Genomic DNA, 21,396 nt, shown 5'->3' with positions numbered 1-21,396 from the left:
GGAGAGTGGAGCCTTCATTTGAGCCAGGGCTGTAACCGGGGCAGCTCCACAGAGCAGGTGGTGAGTGGCAGGCGAGCGAGCGATGGGGAGCACGAGTTTTCTTCATTCAAAGAGGCGCCTTTTCTTTCATATTATGTATTTACCTTATAAGTGGTATAAATATTAATAAACAAAAAGTTCAGAGCTCCTTTTATTTTGCTTCCAAGTCATTTATTTTAAATTTAAGTTTCTTTACCCAAACTTCCTTCTTAAAATTAAGGCACGTGTTATTCGCCTGTACATGTTATACGCCGATAAATACGGTAGTTTTCTTGGTAATGATATGATAGTGGTTTGTTGATGTCTTCTTCTACTACTTTTTTCCAACTTCCCAGACTGGTGTAGATTCTTGGGATTTCTTGGTGGCCTGCCACCCAAATATTAACAAGGTAATTCTTCAGGATTGGCTATGTGCTGCCACCTGCTGGGCCTTAAAAGAGATTCTTCTAATGATTTTTCCTAATGCAGGGGCTTTCTCTTACAGAATCTTCAAAATTGTTATGAATATTTAAAATGCTACTATATTTATGTATAAATGACAAAAATGTCAATTATGCAGATAGTGATATTTCTATCAACCATTACTTCAACAATAGCTGAGTATCCATAAATAAAGTTAAATAAGGAGTGATAGGATAAGAGAACAGCTTAGGTTAAGTTAATAGCTGGTTAAAGAGAAATAAATGGACAGTTCTCACATAGGGGATGTGAGAAGGAGGGACTCCTCCCAAATCTATTTATTGGAATTCTGCTTTTTAAACTAAAGGATGTACATTTTACAATTTTCCATCAATTCCATATTTCTCATTCTTAATGAATAAACAATGTAATGCTGAAGGACACAATTACTTCAACATATGAGAATACTTTTCCCAAATTTCACATATTTATGCTTTTGGATTTTCTTGTTTTTTTTTTAAGTAATCATTCCATAGATTTTTTCTCCAGTGGTTTCTTTTTACTTCATAATATAAGCTGTGACAGAAAAACTGAGCCTACAGGAGCCCCACTGAACATATTCTCCATTTCATTCTCACTTTAAAATGAAATATTTGGTAAGAGTAAGTAAAATACCATCACACAAATTCTGTAAAATTGTAATTTATTCCCCACCCAAATATCCAGGATATTCCTTCAATAGCAAATTAACAAAATTATGCTCATTTGAGGAGAAAGGTAAGACAATCATACCACCAGATTACACCAATGGAAAAACTAGAAGTCCTGTTTAATTGGATAGTGCAAGTTAACAGCATGTTGCTGGTAATGACAACACTTTCATTTGTTTAGAAAAGTTTTACATCGATTTGCAGCAAGATAAACTTTGGAAAGATGCTGTCCAAAATGGCCCACACATATTTACAAACCCCAGGGAGCACAGAAAAACAAGATATTATTTAAAATAAAAACAAACAGAATTTAAGAAAATATAGGTTTCCTATTTCCACCCCACAGGAGTCACAACTGCTGACTGAATGCTGTTTTCAAGTCTTCAGAGTTCATCTTTTTCCCGCAATAAGGTGTACCTATGTCCACTAGGTGCTAGCTTCTGGAATGAACTCTCCGGTGGGCTGCTTACTATGTCCTGGAGTGGCTGAAAAGAACAAAACAATCTTCTAGAACAAGTGATAAACATTAAAGGTAAAAGAGTCAGACACAACACCAATTAACTGTGGCACACTTAGCAACAAATATTGTTGCTAAGTGTGAGCCAGATCAACCAATTCTTGCCTTAGGCAAGCCACCTTCTCTGATGCTTCCTCTGTTATCTGCAACATACAACACTCAAGATAGCAGGTTGGTGAAAGAGTTTCAGAGAAGGTATGTGTATCCTGTTTAAACACAAAAGCCACATCCTTACAAATGACCTCTTCTGTACTTTCAAGTTAGTCTTTAAAAAAATCTTCCTGAAATTGTTCTGAAACTAGTGTACCACCATGCCTGTTCTGAACAGACAAAACTTGACAAGTGGGACATTCAAACTTACTATACAATTAGTTCTGCTTTGGTATAACAGGAAGCATAAAAATGGGTTAAATCCAGGGAAGACAAAGATCACATGATTAAAAATTCACTTTAATGTTTTGATACCTCTGACTCATCCCATGTTTTATATCTCATAACTCAGCTTGAAACAAGATAAATATAAGAGTTTTGCAGAAGGAAAAAAACTATGTATAACAAATAAAGAAAAAAGAGTTATTTCTGAATAGTGTTGCAATAAGTGAATCTGAAGAATAGAGTAACCTGCAATTCCTGGGGATGCAAAAAATCCACTGTCAGAGCACCATGCAATTTGGGAGGCCTTAAATATCAACTGATTGAGGTGTACCAGCAAACCACCATTGTCACTGAAGGGGGCCTATAACAGCCCTGACGACAGTGTCATATAGGACTACTTTATGTGAGCCAGGTTATGCTGTCTGCATCCAGTGTAAACCTTAGGTCAGAAAAGGCAAGAACACAAAAGGTCTTTCAATGTCAATGCTGCTGAAGTATCTGCCCAAGCATCATACATATGTCCTTAGAGTTAGCAACAGCACCATTACACAAACCAAGTCACTGACTAGCAGCAAGGATCCAGGACATTTGAAATGGGAAAGGCAAGGTGGTCCAGAACTATTGATTCCATGTGCTATCCCCCAGATTATGGTTTCAGATGACCAGGCATTCAGCACAGTAAAAGATGCCAGCTTCCATTAATTCCTTGAATTGTTTGCTCCCAAGTACAGAATCCTCTCAAGTACCATCTTAAACAAGAGTTGCAAAGTGGAAATGTTAGTATGGCAGCAAGCAGCAAGATTTGACACCACCATGCAATTCTCCTTGGATATTTAGTTAGGCAAGGCATCTGCCACTATTGCTAGCAGCGATGCTGCTGCAGCAGAATCCATGTATAGCTGCACGCTGGGCTGGACTTGAGCCATAAGGTAAATATAGTGCAAAAGGCTGGTAACTAGTTATCAGGGCAGGCAAACCTGAAATGCAATTTCATAGTCAACTGACAGTGGCACTCTAATTTAAGCTGCTACTTGAACAAAGAGGGGGCACAATACATCAGGAATTAAACTGATTTGGAATCTCTTTAGTTACTGGTAATACTTGAGTTTAATAGCCTCTTATAACAATAATAGTTCAGTAACTCTCCAACTATTCAATCTGGGAGTTCCTCTGTTTAGGCATACAATTATTGGATTATGATCCACATAAGTAAGAGCTACCACCTCCGTGTCTATGAAGTTGATTAACAATGAATTAGAAATCCAACACATGTCTATCCTTAAATTAATTTTATGAACTGAAGAGTAGTAGACATATTCTTTCTCAGCAGGATGTTTATATCTCCACACATCCAAGAGAGATAACAATGACATAAAGTGCAGATTAAGTGCAAATTTCAATCCTACTCTTCACAACTGCCTCACGGAACACAATGTCTTCTTAGCTGGAGAAGACAGAGCCAAAAGAGGGCTTGATTAATATTCTCTTTTCTTTTTCCCCAGTTGGTTTTTTACCATATTCACTGAGTGAATGGTATTCTGAAACTTTTTTTCCCCTTCTTTTTATTGTGAATATACTGGAAGAAGATTTTTGTTTCTTTAGGCATCCTTTGTCAATAGTAACTCATTCTGATTTTTAGCTTTTTGGACACCACCTGTACAATTCCAAGCTAACTTTTCCTTTCCACTTCCATGTGTGCCTTTTTTGTTTTCAGATCTTCACTGAACTTTTTATGTGACCAACAGTCTTCTGCTGTTTTCCATTTTTCTCAATAGCTTCTCCTGCCAGAGAATCCAATTTAACATTGCTCTGAGTTTATTAAAATCCACCTTCTTGAAGTCCAAGTGGATTCTAAACCGCTAGTTTGGCACACAGATGTTATAAGCAGAAAAGGAAACTAGAGCAAAAGAACCATCTAAGACAACCCTGCCCCCCCAGTTTGCTTATTTGCTTATTATTTCAAGTGATACCTTACATTTCTACCCATAGGGCATTCAAGGTTACCCTGTACTTTCAGAATACAGTGCTGCTAATATGAGTTAGCTCAGGAAGAAATCTGTATGAAGCTGTCTGAGAAATCAAGTCTGGTGTTTGCTGGCACTCAGAGTTGCTAATCGGACATGTGATGGTTGCCATGGCTAGTGAGAATGGGTTTCCTGAGACCCTGTATCAAACTGGGCTCCAAAGAAGTCCTTAGAGCCAGGTGGAAGAAAAGCAAGTGGAAAGGCTATTTGGAAGACATCTTGATGTTGTCTTAATACAATGCTGCTAGCTTTTAACTGACTAGATATGGATGCCAGGGTGGATTTTTGTTCTGCAAGCTTTGAATGAGCTTTCTTCCATTTTAGAGCTATGACAAGCAATGAGGAGAAAGCAATAACACAGAAGGTCAATTGTTTTTAAATCTAAGTGGGGAGCTAGAAGCACATCTTTGAGGAGAGACAGATTTTGTTCTAGGCAAAAAGCAAGGTAGATCTGACAGGAACCAGCGGATACATGTATTTAAATAAATATGTTAGATACATGTACTGTATGCCTTTCCTCCATGAGTTCAAGATGACATACACAGCATTTCCTTCTCCAGTGTTTCCCTATACCAACTCAGTGATATAAACTGGATTAAGAAATAGTGACGGGATCAAAATCATACAGTGAATTATATAATTAAAGATGAACTTGAAACAGTTCCCATAGTCCCTGTCCAATATCTGAACACTATACTGGCTCTCTTGGCCTATGGCTGGATGCTTCCTCACATCCTCAGGATGCTTCCTGAGATTTTTTTTTACCATGCTGATTATTACTATTTTTAAACATCAAAAGAACATAAGATTTAACTACTTTGACTCAGGACAGAAATAATCTAAACATTTTGATTCTCTGCAAAGCTGCATCTTTAAATATTTCTAATTATAAATTATTTACAACTAAGAGAAATTAAGGTTAAACACTTAGATTCATTATGGATATAGCAACAATTTAAGATGTTCTTATATTCATATGAAAAATGAAAGTAGTCATATTGCCCATGGTTGTAGTGATGATGGTGGGGCAAATCCAAATCCATACAGACTATCGTTTTATGAGGTCAACTGAAGGTTTCAAAGTAGTTGGAATTTTTCCCTGATAAAAAAAATCAAGGAAAAAGGAGGAAGGAGGTAAGATTGTGGAAGAATAGGAGGAGGTATTATTGGAAGAATCTGCTGACATGGAAGTTAAATCCTATCAGGAATCGAAGTGGCATTGAGTTACATCAAGAATTATTTCAAATCTTGTTGAAAAAATAAAGCAAGCAAATAACTCTTTGCCCTTAATTATTAGGAGTTGTGCAGTGCTTTGGACTTGAAAGCTATAAGTGTGTGGAAGAACTTGAAATTGCTCACATAGATTCTGTCAGCAACTCCTTAAAGGAGCTGTCTGTCACAGCTGCAAAGTAATCCTGGGTCTACAGGCATGCCCACTCATACTCCAAAACACTGCACAGCTATACTAACGTTTCTTTCTAAGCTGCCTAATCAGTCGTATCCTGCTCTATTTTTGAAATTTCTCCAGATTTCACTGGAGAAGTAGAATCTTAACCTTATTGGGACACTGCAAAATTCCAATCTTCACTTAATGTAGATGTACTGGAATGCTTTCTTTCTTACCTGACCAGGTGCTACATCTGTTGGATCTGGACCATGATGAAACTCTCTGTGCAATTTCCCAGAGTGTAAATCTAGTACAAATTGTTTGAGTTTACCAGGAACACTGAAACAATATATCCACATTTTAAATAACATTAAACAACGTTATCTTAGACACCAAAAGATCCAACTCAAAGTGTCATATACTAAAGATTAGATATTAAAAAAAATCTAATGTCAATCACCATTCAATTACCATTGTTATCATAAGAACTACAGTAGCAGATACATACATAATTAAGCCTAGAGTAGGCTCAATTAAAGATGATTGCAATAATAAAATATAGTGTGTGTTAGGGTATCAAGATAAAAAGTAATTCTAAGGATGATTTTCTTTACAAATTGTCAGGGAAATCAAGCCAACATTCTTTAAATCTGAATATGGCTTTCAGTTTACAAGTTATTTAAAAGCAGGCAAAGAGAGAGAATAGTGTCCTTCCCTTGGAAGGCTATTCCATAGCTTAAGTGGGCATCTAAAAAGACTCCCTCTTTTGCTGTCATCCTTTTTGAAATAATGAACTCAGGGTGTCTTTCAAGCAGATTCATATAGTCTTCTTCCTTTAAGAATATTTTAATCCCATTCTCTCCTCACCTGGGCTCCCATTTTATATATAATAATTTTTTTAAAAAATTTGCAATTGTTTGTTTTCCATTGCAGTAATTAAACCACAAGGAGTTGAAGTTAGGTAGTGATTAGAAAAGCTAGCAATATCATCTCCTTAAAAATAGAAGGCAGCAGACACTTGTCTCTACACTGAATTCAAAAGATTATCTCAAAACTTTAAAAAATCTGAATCTTACTTATTTCATATTAACTGTCTTTCACATATCCAAGATATTTTTAAAGTTAATAATGCAGGATCAGGAGCTGGAATACAGCTGGGAGGCAAACTACCCTATCTCTTTTTTCTTTTTGCGATCCCCTGAAGGCACAGCAAGCATTTTGCCTCTTCATTAATTCCCATAGAGCTGCCCAATAATTTCATTGCCTGCTACCTTCAACCCCCTGCTCACCACAATACAGCAGAGAACAGTAGGTGCCAAATGCACAGTTTACAAATACAAATGGCTGTCAGTAAGTTATATTGACAAAAATGCTTTTGAAAGCTTCTCTAGTGCTTAAGTAATTGCAAGCACCAGAAATGAACGCTAAAAGGACATCAATTTAAATTTCTTCTGAGATAATCTACCTTTTCCACATACAAAAAACTATGTGAAGATAGAATTGGAACTACCAGAACTCCAAGAATAAAGAACTCAACTAGTACATTAAGTATAAAGAAACAGAAATTAACTTAGACAATCTATCACCAAACAGGTCCACAGACACCTTCTTTGGGAGCTGCCTCAGTGTAGTCTTTTCAAACAATGTTAAATAGGAAATGGCATGCTCAAAGTTCAGCACCAACCTCCCAAATCATCTTTATTTTAAAAAAATATCTTCTGTAAAGCTTTAAAGCCATTCTTACAAAATAAATATGGTAGCTGGCTTCAACCTACCGCTTCGTTTGGAAATCTGCCCAGAAAAATAACTATGAAGATGATGGAATAGTACAGATGAGATGGGAGTATGTTTTGAGAGACTAAAGGTGGGGGATCAGGAGAGGCTGGAAGCAGCTTCAAGTGATTCTCTTCTGGGAAACTCAAGTTTTGTGACTGGGCAACCCTGACAGCCTTAGGACATTTTCTAACCATTAAACAATTATCCTCATTCACTGATATGTTCATTTGCAGATGAATGCAGAATTGTGTTCCACAATTAATGGTTAAGATACTGAAGGTTCTTATTTTCTGAAGTCATCTAAATAGGCAAGATCACAAAATGATCTTGCATGGCAAATCACATCCCAGAGACTGCTCCATTTTGCAGCATAGTCAAGGAAAAAATAGAATGATTAACTATCAGGTAACCACAACTAATACAACTATTACAATCGTATCTGCATGTGCTGTTCTACATCGTTAAGTGCCCTAATAGTCCTAATAAAATTTTTTAAAAAGTATATTTGATCCTAAAATTAATCATGAGGGTTCATGATATTGTGCCACAACCCATTAAAAGGGATTTCCATAAACCTTAAGTCAGTAGGCAAATGTACAGTATAATAAACCCCTTTATATGTGGCAGTTTCTCTCTTCTCTCCTCTAAATATGTCCAAACATTCATTCATTCATTCACATGCTATTTTAAAGGAGTCCACATTTACACTCAATAAATACATTTCGTTCTTTTCCATTAAAAAAACCCTATTAAAATTTATGGGTCCACACTTTCAGAGCCTTGTGTCCCCACTGGTGACGATTTGATGGAGCACAATGAAATGCTGGATAGAGAGATTAGAGGAATGGGAAAGCTGCACAGCCATTTTATATGCATATAAATAATTTGAAAATACATGTCTACATCTCAGGATATGTGGTCTTCAGTTTTATATATGATAACCAAAAACGTAAATAGGAGAAGACTGAAGGGAGATATGATAGCAGTCTTCAGATACTTGAAGGGCTTAAGTAATCTACCCCAGGTCATATGGGAGAAGCTGTCAAAGTCTGACCCAAGCTCTGGAGACTGTGATGGTCTAGATCAGACAAAAGCAGGATGAAATTGAATCAAAGAAAGACAGAGTTGCTGTCTGTTCACTGGGGTTCTTTGAGGTCTCCAGTGTTGACTCTTGATGGGTGGCATGCCCTTGAAAGAGCAGGCCCACAACTTGTCGAATCAACCTGGACTTACAGCTACTGCTAGACAGACAGTTAGGGTGCCATGGCCAGAGGGGAACTTGAAGCGCTTAAGTAATGTGCTGGTGTGTCAACTGTGGTTCTACCTGGAGCAAAAGGATACTGACAGTAACTCATGTCCCCATCACCACCCATTTGGACTATTGCAATGCACTCTATATGGAACCTCTATATGGGACTGCCTTTGAAGACTATGAGAAAACCATCCAAAATATGGTGGCACAATGCTCACCAGCACATCCTGGTATAAGGACCTAAGACCTTTGCTTCAATTTCAGAGTGCAATTCAAAGTGCTGGTTCAACTTGTAAAGCACTACATGATTTGGCACTGCAATATTGCAGGACTGCCTCTTTTAAGGTTGGCAGTAGAGGTGGAGTTCCCCAGACTTATGGTCTTGGGGGTACTTCAATCTACTTTCCCTGGGAGTGGGGTCTGAAGCAGCTCGGGAGTTCATGGCTACCATGAGAGCCATGGGCCTACCCCAGGTCATCCAGGGCCTGACACAGGACAGTGGTCACACACCTGATCTGGTTTTCCTATTGGAGCAGTGGCAATGTGATCTGGAATTGGGAGAGCTTTTAGTGTTCCCCTTGTCATGGTCAGATCACACACTGGGGGATTTCTGGTGCCACTATTGACTGCAGGGAAGCTGGACCTATTAGATCAGCCTGGCCTTGGCGACTGATGGATCCTGATGGGTTTCAGAGGGAGCTGAGGGGGTTTCTTGTTCGTCTGTTGTGCAGTTCATCTGAAGCCTTGGTGGCCACTTGGAACATGAGGACTACCAATGCCTTGGATCCCACCATGTGACCTCTCTACTTTCGTGGATCCAGTCACTCTCCGTGTCTCATCAAAGAACTGAGGGAGATGAAATGAGAGAAGAGACATCTAGAGCATCACCGGCGCTCAACGAGGGATGAACTTGACCGGATATGGGTTAGAGCCACTATTAAGGCCTACCTCGTGGTGGTAAGGGTTACAAAGCAACAATATTTCTCTGCCCTTATTGTGTCCACAGATAGCCATCCTGCAGCCTTGTTTCGGGTGATATGTGCCCTTTTGGGTACAGGGGGCTTGGAGATCCCCTTAAAAGGCTGTGCATAATTTACTCAGCGTGATGGTTAAAATAGCTTGAATTAGTTCTCAATTGGACACCAGCCTTGTTGCGGGTCCTATGGAGATGCCTGGGGCGAAGTCTTGCCCTGTTAGCTGGGAACGGTTTGAATCTGTTGACCCTGAGGAGGTGGACAGGGTCCTTATGACTGTGAGCTTGGCCACCTGCTCTTTAGATCCATGCCCCTCCTAACTAAGGCTGCCCAGGGGGTTTTGTGTGGGTGGGCTCTAGCAGTGGTAAACTCTTCCTTGCATGAAGGGGTTGTTCCTCCACTCCTTAAGGAGGTGTTGATTGCCAGTTTGCTTCTGGGTCCAATTCAAGGTGCTGATTTTGATCTTTAAAGCCCTTTATGGCATGGGGCCAGGTCATCTGAGGGACCACCTCTTTCTAATTACATCATCCCATCCCATCAGGTCCGGCAGAAGAAGTATGTTGCGGGTCCCATCTATGAAAGAGCTATGTTTGGCAGAACCCAGGAGGTGGGCCTTTTCTGACGTGGCACCCACCCTGTGGAACATCATTCCCCCCTGGGGGTGAGACTGGCCCCATTCTTAATATCTTTCCAGAAGTCCCCCAAAACATGGTTGTGTCAACAGGCTCAGGGATCTCCAGGAAATGGCAAATTAGTGAGGTGGCTGCATTGTCTATAACATCGAACCCTTTACTAGTCTGTTAATAGTAATATGGATTGATGCCTTTAATTGTAGAATTCTTTTTAATAGTATTTATTTTATGGTTTGTTTTTATTGTACGCTGCCCAGAATCATGCTTTGTGAGACGGGTGGCTATATAAATATGATGAAATAAATAAATAAATAGGTCTCAGCCCACCTGAAACTTATGACCTAGAAGAACCTTGTAGTAGTTGCACACTTCTATAAAGTGGGAGGAATGGGGGCTCACAAGCACTGTTTTACAGTTAGTGTGCCTGCACTTTGGAATAGTCTCCCCTTATGAATTTGATTTGTCCTACAGTGCTCACTTTCTGTAAGCTATTAAAAATAAAGCTCCTCAGAAAGTATTTGAGACATGAGTTGATACCATCAGTTACAGCACTATGCATGTTAAGATTTGTTTATTATGTTTTTTTTTGTTTTATTTTTAGCATGGACGTTTTATTACTTTGTACTGATGGAAGTTGTGGAGAATCTCCTTGATTGCAGCAGAGGTAAATCCACTAAATCTATAAAACATAGTGTAGTGATCACTACCCACATTCACTCACTTTCTTTCCTTAACATTCTTAAAAGAAGTAACAGGTAATGTAAGGATGATCTGAAGTGTGTAAGTGTGTGCAGTGGCTGTGCCCTATTCCCCACTGTCACTAAACCTCCCCCAAAACATTACCCCGAGGAAAACTTTCTCTCTATGAAAAAAATGTTCTCCAGACTTAATTTTTAGGATACAACACAATACAAAAAGGTCTTTACCCTCTTCCTTCCAAAATAATTTTTTCCCTTTTTTCAAACTCTATATAGCCAAAATGAAAAAAAACATGTACTCACGTCAAATCATTGAAGTCTGAAAAAACATACATATGTCTAAAACTATCAATAGCAATAACAGGACAATCTGTTGGACTCTTCTGAATGTGGAGCAGCGGATGCCTGAACTTGTCGCAATCAGCATGTAAAAAGTTTATTGTACCTTGAAATTCAGAAGCAGATTTTAGGGTTTTTAGAGAATATAAAATATGAGCATACAGGCAAATCACCACATTATATGTAAATACCTGGTCTGGGGTAAAGCATTTTGAATATACAAAAGGTGTTGATAAAATTATTTTGTGTTAACATCAGTAGGTTAAATATAAAACATGATGCCTCGGAAAAAAAGATTTAATTGTAGTATAGATTGATTTGCAATTGGATCTTCAAAGAACTTTTAAAAAGTTAACAGATTGTAATGGTTGACTTTCCAATAAATTTGCACAAGAATTAGCCTTAATTCATTTCAGTGGTAAAAGTATTTACCCATCATATTATGGCAATAAGAAAACACAGCATCAATAATTATCTCTCTTGTGCACACACACACCTAGAAAACTAACACAATTTTGCCAATTCAGTCTAAACACCTGATGCAAATTCAATTAATTATAAGACACAACACAACACCTACCCTTTTCACTTATTAACTGTCGTGCAACTTCCTGCTGGAACTTTTCTAAACTTTCTGTATCATCTTTCATATGAAAGAGTATAAGGAAAGGAAGGCCCTCTTCTGTCAATTCCTAGGTAGAAATAAAAATATTCATAGACTCTCAGTTTTCTACTAGCTTTTAGTTAACATATGGTTTTTAACTGGATGCTCATATACTTTTAATGAGGAATTAAATTATGAGAGATAAGCCAGAAATTTGTCCAGTAACTATATCAGGAACTTAAAGTAATACTAAGATACCTCACCAATTTAATCAAAAATTTTTATACTGAACAACTCAAAAGAAATAGTAAACAATTAATTCAAAATTCCTGACAGCACTGACCAAAAATAATTCTACATATTTATTGATTACTGTTAGCTTCCCCAAAGATATAAAATTATGTGTCCTATAGATAGATATCTCCAATAAGAATTCCACCCCCAACCCCCCTCAACTGACAAAAAATATCCCAAACTGGCCTCCCAAACTGTTTCAGGTGGTCCTCACTTGCGACTGCTTGAAATTACGACAGTGCTGAAAAAAATAACTTTATGACCAATGCCTGCATTCACAATCTTTGCAGTGTCCTCAGTCACATGATCACCATTACAGTCAGTGCGTGTTGTTCTGTGCCTGACCTGTTCCCCCCCCGACCTTCAGAGCAGACAGATTGGAGAGGAAGAGATTACAAGAGAGTAAGCAGGCACACAAAAGGGAATACACATTGAAAGCATTGGCACTGGGAAGCACACTACAGAAACAGCCCTATATATTTTCCATTGTGTGCCTGCTTGCTCTCTTGTAATCCCTTCCTCTCCAATGAATGTAAAAACAAACATTAATTCCCTTCTTGTTCATTATCCCAGTGCCAGGATGAACATTCCAAAGGGTGGGGGAGTGGAGAAAAGGAAAGCAGAGTCAGTCACATGATTTCCCACTTAATGACCACTTCCCTTAATGACAGAGTTGCCAGTCTCAATTGCAGTCACTAAACAAGGACTACCTATATTAGCTTCCCACTCCCACCTTCAACTTCTCCCTCCAAAAACCAAAAATGTAGGCCATGCTTCCTTTAATGCTGATATCTGCTCAGCTACTGGCCTCCTGCGATATTCTGGAGAGGCAGCTGGTTCTCCAGCTGTAACTCAGCATGTCAGTTTCATATGAAGAAGCTGAACAATAAATATATCCAGAGTGAATTAAAACTATGAAATAAAACACAGTTTAGTTCTTAGGTAAAAGAGACTGTTTTTAAAATACCAGCTGTAAATCATTAACTGAGCATTGAAATGTAGAAAAAAAATGAAATGATGAAAATACTAGGGTTGAACTGATATAGGAAGCCTTAAACCTCAAGAATAAAATTTACCAAGAAAAATGTACATTGAGAAACATTAGTTTAAATAAAAGAGGAACACAATATCAGATGCAGTTGCACAGTATTACACAAATGTAGTATGTTTTTTAAGTCTGAAATTCTGAAAAATGCTCAAAAATTAATCATAACTGGTTGGCATCTTTTACATTGCAAAAAGCAAATAAAGAACATTTATTTGTCACCATTTTGTTCAGCATTTACACTGCTGTTCAAACATGGCAAAAGCAGCCTTTCTATGTGTACGACCAATAAGTATCCACACTGGACTTCCAGTTATAATAGACATCATCATCATATTGCTCAATACTTTTATCTACCTACTTGTGTGAAGGAATTTTCTATTTTTAAGCTCATGTTGTAATTTTTATTAGTTGACAATTTAGGTAAGAAATGATAGTCTGGAAATATACTGGAAAGTACCGTATGTACTTGCGGATAAGCCAAGAATTTTAGGTTCCAACATACACCCCAAAAAATGGATTTGGCTTATCCACGGATGGGCTTATCCAAGAGTATATGTGGTAATACTTTTTAAAAGTACCTGTATATACTCATGGATAAGCCAAACCAAAATACCATGAAAAACGTGTCACTTGTGGATAAGCCAATTGTGCAAATTTAAAATGTAATCTGTTCTGATAAACAACATTTATTGATACAAAATATGAAACAACTGAAGTCCTTCAGAATATATTGAAAAAATATATGAAAATGTTGAGGGGTGGCTTATCCACAGGTGGCACATTTTTTATGGTATTTTGGTTAAAAATTTGAGGGTTGGCTTATCCTTGGATGGGCTTATCTGCAAGTATATACTGTAATCAGTTGCATTATAAACTAATTAAAGGTATTTGACACCTAATTTTGGGCTAATTCAACTTCATTTGTAACCTTTATCCCTTAAATAAAAGTCCTGAATAACCAGATATTCTTTACCTCTCCATTTTCAAATGTAATTTCACGAACAAGAGGAACACATTTGTCCTGAGTCCATGCATAAGCCAAGTCAAAATTAGTCATAGAACCCAAGTAAACCATGTCTGGAGCATTTTCCTGTTAAAACATGATTTTAAAATTATTAATAAATTAACACACAAGAAATGGTATAATTTAAGTGTAACTAAGAGGTCACATCACAAGGCACTGTACGGCATCCTGTCATAAACATCTAGCAGCAGCTTCTCATACTCTGGCCAGCAATAATCAATAGCACTATTTCAGTGGCTTGGAAACTCACAGCATCACTTAGTGTTAATACCTACATACTATAACAGGAGGGGGAAGGGCTCACCATGTCATGCTACTTAGAAACAAGTGCATTCAAAATCTAGGCTTCTTTAAATGATGCCATATGCAAATGAATTTAAAACACTGATATTATGTTAACACAGTATTAATTCTTTGTTTTGCTTTGTTTTTTTAATTCTTGTTATAGAAGTAAATACCCACGTTCAGGGGCTCGGATATTAGTTACTGGAGCTTTGGCATGAGTATATGTGGTAACTGGGAATTTTACTGTGGCCTATATTTAGTTTCTTTTGGGTTTTAATGCCATGCTTTTATTTTGCTCACCACCCAGTGTTTCTTGGACAGATGGGTAGCCATATAAATCAAATAAATAAATAATATCAAGACACTTTTGAACGATGAGCCCTCTGATTCTCACTGTATCTATTCAACATTGAGTAAAGGGTGATTAGTTGAAAAATATAAATAATTAGGGAACAGAAGTAAATTGACAGAGTATTTAGACAGTGGGGCATAGTCCTATGAATAGGTATTTAATTTCTTTTCTTATGAAGCCCTCATGACAAAATACAAATTTCTAGAGGCCCCCCAAAAGGAAGCTAGGCTTCTCTTGTTTTTATTTGTAGAAGAAATGGATACGGGACTTTCTGGATTAGGTTCTTAACTGTCAGCTAATCTGAGGGACTGAAACTGGTCTTTCTAGTTATGTCTAAGCATAAATAATTATCTGATTTGCATTCCAGAGATGTGAATTCATGCTTTTTCAAATCTGGGCACAAACTAAAGAGGTTTCATCCTTTTACAATATTATCCTAATATTATCTTAGATCAGTTGGACTAGAAATGTTTTGTTACTAACCTGCTATTAAATTAATGTTAAATTAAATTTAATTAAATGTTAAATGAATTAAAATTAGGTATAGCTATATAACTAACCTTAAGCTATTTCAGGGTGCGTGCTACACATTTTTCAAAATATTTCTTCCCTCAGAATGACAGAAATCCATACTGCTAATTCTTAGTGGTTGTGGTCAGAGGAACCAACAACAAAGGCCATGGCCTTTTGGGGTTTTTTTGCAGGCATGGTTTACCGTGCAGACAGGGATGATTCAATAAGCACTGTACACCTCAACTTTTAAAAAGCCTCTGACAAAGTCACTCACCGAAAGTATCTGAGGAAATTCAATAGTCATGTGTTCTCATGAACTGGAAACGGCTTAAAAAATCAGGAAGTAGAAAGAAATGGATTCCCTTGGGATTTTGCAATGGGAATACATTTTAACTAATTTAAAAGCATCCTGGAATTGAAAGGGAGGAATTCAAACTTGCCGTAAAACAAATTTATCAGGAAAATCAAGTCAGGCTTGCAAGGAGCAATGTCTTTAAACTAATCTCTTCAGGACCAATAAAAAAGTAGTGTTAATTTATTCAACACATATTTAAATTGTGGAATTTGCTTTCATCGTAAGTGGAAATGGCTACCAATTTAAAAGCAGACTAAGACAAATCCATGAAGGATAGTGTCCCCATGGTGGCTACCCCTGACACCTGGAATCAGGTAGCATAGCTTAAATGCCAACTGCCAAGGAGCAATGCTGGGAAAGTCCTACTGCCTTCCTCTCTTTATGACCTCCCTAATCTATCAGGGTAGACACTGAATGACACAGAAGGTTAAGCTAGATGGCCCTTTGGGGTTCTTTATTTTTTATGCTACAGTAAGAAAGATAGAACCATTGGCATATATGATCGTCTTTGCCAGGGAATGGAGACTTCTCAGAAGCTGTTGATAGGAAAATAATAATTGGGCTATGCAAGTAATTTTAAAAGCAGGAATGTACATTCAGCCTGTTACTGGCTAGAAAGGAGTTTATTGCTCCTCTCAGGAAGCAACACATGCTGAAGTCCATAGGTTCTAAGAATAAAGGAGTCAATGAGAAGATTATGGTCAGGAAATTTACTGATGTTATAGCTGACAGGGATGTGTAAAGGGCACCATTCAGGGAACAGAACATTTTGTTTCTTCTACAGATTGCATCAATATAGTTACTATGGCAGTGGCCTGGCTGTTTTCCAGAAGTTAATCTTCAACACCAGAAGCATTTTATGGTGTTCCAGATATATATCTTGCATACATATATACAGGTCTATTTCATCCATAACACCTAGCTGCTTCCAGTTTTAGAGGTTAAATTTTAAAAAACAGCTGACCCACCCCAGAAAACCAATTGGTGCCATCCAGAAAAGAAACAAAAAGTTCTAGATTCCCCCAGAATGTTTCATTCCTGAGATTGCAGGAATGTACATACCTAACAGTTAGAATGACTACTCCTAATGGTGTATTATAATTTCCTTGGGAGGGGGATTGTGTTGAAAACTTGTCATATTTTTCTACCAGCTGCTGCATTTTATTGTCTTCCCAAAGTTTGTATGTGTCTACCAATTAGAGCAGAGAGGGTTAGTTATATTTGCAAGGAATCTGGTTTGTTTGACTAGTTGATTGTCTGTATTTTAAAAATATCTGTATGCTTTTGTATTTCTGACTTTCTGGGAGAAACCTGCTTTCGGATCAACCATCTACTGCATGTCTGAGCTGTAAATTAATGTTTATCTGGAAAGCAGATGAAGAGGAAATAACTTTTTGCAATTTTACATCATATAATTACTTTGATGAAAATGGTTTGGTTTGGTTTCTAATCAAAGGGCTGATAGTTTTCTAGGGCTGAAGGTCCCAGGATTCAATCACAATTTCAGCCAACAAAGTAGAGGTAGAATCTTAGGATAACTGGGCACTACGCATCTTGTGAAAAACATAATCCTTTGATGGGTAAGGGTAATCTATAACCTAGAGAGGAGTTAACATGTTCTGAGGAATATGACTATGGGCTTAAGCAAAATACCAAAAATTTGAAAAAGTATAAACCTTTGGATTCTGAAAACACATTCCCTCACACTGTGGTGTCACAGCAAGAAGAAAGGCTTACCATACAGTGAGAGATTCAGGAATTTGTAATGTAGGGACTTCAAATATTAGATGGAACAGAACCTGGAGATTTTTGCAGTTTTCACTTTCTGAGGTAGAATCTACAACAGGACCTCTACAGACAACTGAAATTGTAAATGCTAACTGTGCACACAGTTCCCATGGAGATGAAGACAAACTACATCTAGTGCCTCAAAGAAGTCCATAATCAGTACAGGGTTCAAACCTGTAGGAAATCTTCATTCCATAGAATCATTTGATTCTTCCTTTCATTCTTGGGCGTTTTCCCTTTGGAATGAGATCTAACCTCTTGCTGTTAGAGCTCTGTCTAATCATAGAGTCTGATGCTCTGAACCCAAGAAACTATGATAACAGTTTTAAGTTCTAGGGACTGATCATGAGGACCAAAGATATCAGAACTCAGCTTACAGTTGAGAAACCAACAAACCAGACTTTTGAATTGTTTTAGAGTGACATTGTAACAAGCCATGTCCTGCTTTAGATAAATTGTCTGAGGCACTGACAATGGCCCTCAAGAAAAAGCAGAGCTGTTCAGTTTAGTAATGTTCTGGAAATGCTGGCAAGTATCCACTAAAAACAGATCTTCTCTCTGTAAGCAGATAAGGCATAGAGAATATTCGTTATATGGGGAAGTTTATTGTCTTAATTGGTATATTTCCAAAAGTAAGCCTTCAGGACCATATAATACCCTAAGGTAAAAAAAAAAACCTGAAAAATATATTTTAATAAAATAATAATAAAAAATAATTAAAAGATATGGAAATGAAGTACAAAAATAGATTAGTGAAGTCAAGAGAACACTTCAGTTAAAACAATTGCTGCACACTGCAGGAAAGACTTTCCTTATGATTATTTGAGTAGATGCAGAAACCCATGTATATGAAGTACAGAGATCAAGAAGAAATATAACTAACAATAACAAACAATTATTTGAGAGCCTAGAAAATGCTACCTGTCTGAGCATGTTAAACCTGAATTTCTCTAAGAATGAAATCCAGTTATTAGTATCATACATGCATAACTTTAAGGATTTGGGCTATTTTTAAACATTTCATCAAATTTAATAGGTAGGGGAAAAAATCAAACTTACCCCTGTTGGCTTATATATTATGTTGTCCCCACTAAACCGTTCTGGTTTGGAAACAGACCTAAGGATTATAATATTTTTTTCTTAACTATTCTAGGGTAGGAAACAAGAAAATAAATACTGGTACAGCAGCATATCATTAGTCATTGGCTCAAATCACACACCACACTAAATTATCATTTGTTTTAGCCATTATTTATTGGCTAAGGTAAAAACAAAACTGTTTGGTTTTAATTGCTTTTTCTGTCCTGCCCAAGCCTATATTTATTCAAACAACACATCTTGATTTGATCATCATGCTAAGTCATAGCTATAGTGAGCAAACTAGCAAATAATAGTTTAAAACTCTGGTTTCTTATCTGAAAACATAGTTGCTTCTCAATTTCTCCAATTCTCTGCCTCAAACCATTCTAGGATAATTTGCCAAGGCTGAATGGGTATAAGGAGGATAAGGGTAATAGGGCTGCTCCTTTAAGGAAAAAGTACTTTCAAGCCCAGATTTTGAAAAAAAAAATTTTTTTTTTAAGAACAGCTTTCATACCATTGTTAAAGTAAGGATGCTAAAGAAAAATACATTCTGGAATCAAGTGTTAATTCATAAGGATCAAAGTTAAACCTTCAATAACCAATATACTGTTATATATCAACCTATCGCAATGAATTCTTATACAAAAATCTTACCCAAATGCAGCTAGGAAGACACAGTCATCGTGCAAAATATTTGCTACTCTTTCAAAGTTCCTGTAATTATCAGAGTCTTTTTGTTCAAAATATCCAATAATGTTTCTTTTACTGCGCTGTAATACATAAAACATATATAATGGCATTCTAACTCACCCTTAAAATAAATTAACATTTTCATTAATCCTGTAGTCCTTGAAACAGAAGAACAGATAATGCCAATTTGGTTCAAATATAATATTAGCTTAAAATCATAGTCTCATGTAAGTACAGGATCTCATGTAGACCCCTGCAACAAAGAAAAAAATGTGCAGAGAATCTTGAAGGTATTAATCTTCCTAATAATAGTTATTCTAACCATTTTGATTAAGAACCTATGTTTTCACGAAAATGAATTCTCTAATGTACTTGTGTAGAAGTTATCACCTATCTCTATTCATGTGGTTAACGGTCACTATAGAATTTATGCAACCGTAGCTAAAAGTCTATTCAAATGTATTCTTGGGCTTGAAACACACACAAACTTCAAGATTCTCTGCACATCTATTCTTGTTTACAGGAGCCCATGGTAGATTATAACAATTATTTGTTAAACATATACCCCTTTCCTTTTGGAAATCAAGGCACCATATCTAGTACTCCCTTTTCTAATTTCTCCACAACAGAGGAAGCAAGTTGGACTGAAAGGGAGTGATTGACTCAAAGACACCCAGAAAGTTTTGATCACTGATGGTAAACTTAAACCTGGCTCACCCCTGCAATCCCAATCCAATCCTTTATCCACTATGCCGTGCTGGCTGAAGTTATAATGCTATAATTTATATGATTTATAAGTCTGTTTTCATGGCAATGTAGATCACATGAGTAAAATTATCCTACAATATTTGCAATGCTATCAAGGAAGCCATTAAAATTAACATATTATTTTCTAAAAATATGGAGTATTATAACAGTTTTCATTAAATGAGAAAATGGGTATTACTTGCTAACTAGCAAACATACATTTTCCAATTTATTAATGGCAATCAACATACCACAATTACACATACAAACTCACATCAAGAGAATTAATTTCTTCCAAGCTTAGTACTTCTCTAATAGGATTGCTTTTCTGTTGCCGGATATAATCTGCTATTGCTGTCACTGATCTCTGACCCCGATACTCTCTCTTCATCATCATTCCATTCCGGAACAACTTCAAGGTTGGGTATTTACTTATCCTATACCTTTGAGCTATGTCAGCTGAAAAACAATTACAGAGTATTTGAAAATATGCACATTCAAGTGTACATAGTTTGCATTTCTTTATGTTTATATACAGTTAAGTAGTGAATCAAAATTACAGTGGGGCAAAAAAGTATTTAGTCAGCCACCAATTGTGCAAGTTCTCCCACTTAAAAAGATGAGAGAGGCCTGTAATTTTCATCATAGGTATACCTCAACTATGAGAGACAAAATGGGGAAAAAAATCCAGAAAATCACATTGTCTGATTTTTAAAGAATTTATTTGCAAATCATGGTGGAAAATAAGTATTTGGTCACCTACAAACAAGCAAGATGTCTGGCTCTCACAGACCTGTAACTACTTCTTTAAGAGGCTCCTCTGTCCTCCACTCGTTACCTGTAGTAATGGCACCTGTTTGACCTTGTTATCAGTATAAAAGACACCTGTCCACAACCTCAAACAGTCACACTCCACTATGGCTAAGAGCAAAGAGCTGTTGAAGGACACCAGAAACAAAATTGTAGACCTGTACCAGGCTGGGAAGCCTGGATCTGCAATAGGCAAGCAGCTTGGTGTGAAGAAATCAACTGTGGGAGCAATAATTAGAAAATGGAAGACATACAAAACCACTGATAATGTCCCTCAATCTGGGGCTCCATGCAAGATCTCACCCTGTGGGGTCAAAATGATCACAAGAACGGTGAGCAAAAATCCCAGGACCACACGGGGGGACCTAGTGAATGACCTGCAGAGAGCTGGGACCAAAGTAACAAAGGCTACCATCAGTAACACACTATGCTGCCAGGGACTCAAATCCTGCAGTGCCAGTTGTGTCCCCCTGCTTAAGCCAGTACATGTCTGGGCCTGTCTGAAGTTTGCTAGAGAGCATTTGGATGATCCAGAAGAGGATTGGGAGAATGTCATATGGTCAGATGAAACCAAAGTAGAACATTTTGGTCTAAACTCAACTCATCGTGTTTGGAGGAGAGAGAATGCTGAGTTGCATCCAAAGAACACCATACCTACTGTGAAGCATGGGGGTGGAAACA

General features: G+C 37.2%; 1 protein-coding gene across 1 annotated transcript in view; it reads right to left on the bottom strand.

The window, feature by feature from the left end:
* Positions 1–748: 748 nt before the first annotated feature.
* The window catches only part of ERP44 (endoplasmic reticulum protein 44), a 73,846-nt gene continuing 53,198 nt past the window's right edge, over positions 749–21,396 (bottom strand). Inside the window, exons 5-12 of the mRNA XM_088150147.1 lie at positions 20,180–20,364; positions 19,123–19,238; positions 18,445–18,502; positions 14,042–14,158; positions 11,703–11,814; positions 11,087–11,228; positions 5,688–5,790; positions 749–1,633 (exon numbers count right to left, since the gene is read on the bottom strand). Coding sequence (XP_088006273.1) covers positions 1,532–1,633; positions 5,688–5,790; positions 11,087–11,228; positions 11,703–11,814; positions 14,042–14,158; positions 18,445–18,502; positions 19,123–19,238; positions 20,180–20,364 — 935 coding nt within the window. The 3' untranslated portion in view covers positions 749–1,531. The remainder of the gene's footprint in view (positions 1,634–5,687; positions 5,791–11,086; positions 11,229–11,702; positions 11,815–14,041; positions 14,159–18,444; positions 18,503–19,122; positions 19,239–20,179; positions 20,365–21,396) is intronic.

The sequence above is a fragment of the Python bivittatus genome, unplaced genomic scaffold (genome assembly GCF_059951505.1).
Source record: "Python bivittatus isolate LINGU-HERP-01145 unplaced genomic scaffold, Pbiv_v1 ctg000610_np1212, whole genome shotgun sequence".
Classification (NCBI taxonomy): Eukaryota; Metazoa; Chordata; class Lepidosauria; order Squamata; family Pythonidae; genus Python; species Python bivittatus.
This window is presented reverse-complemented; position numbering and strand designations above follow the sequence as displayed.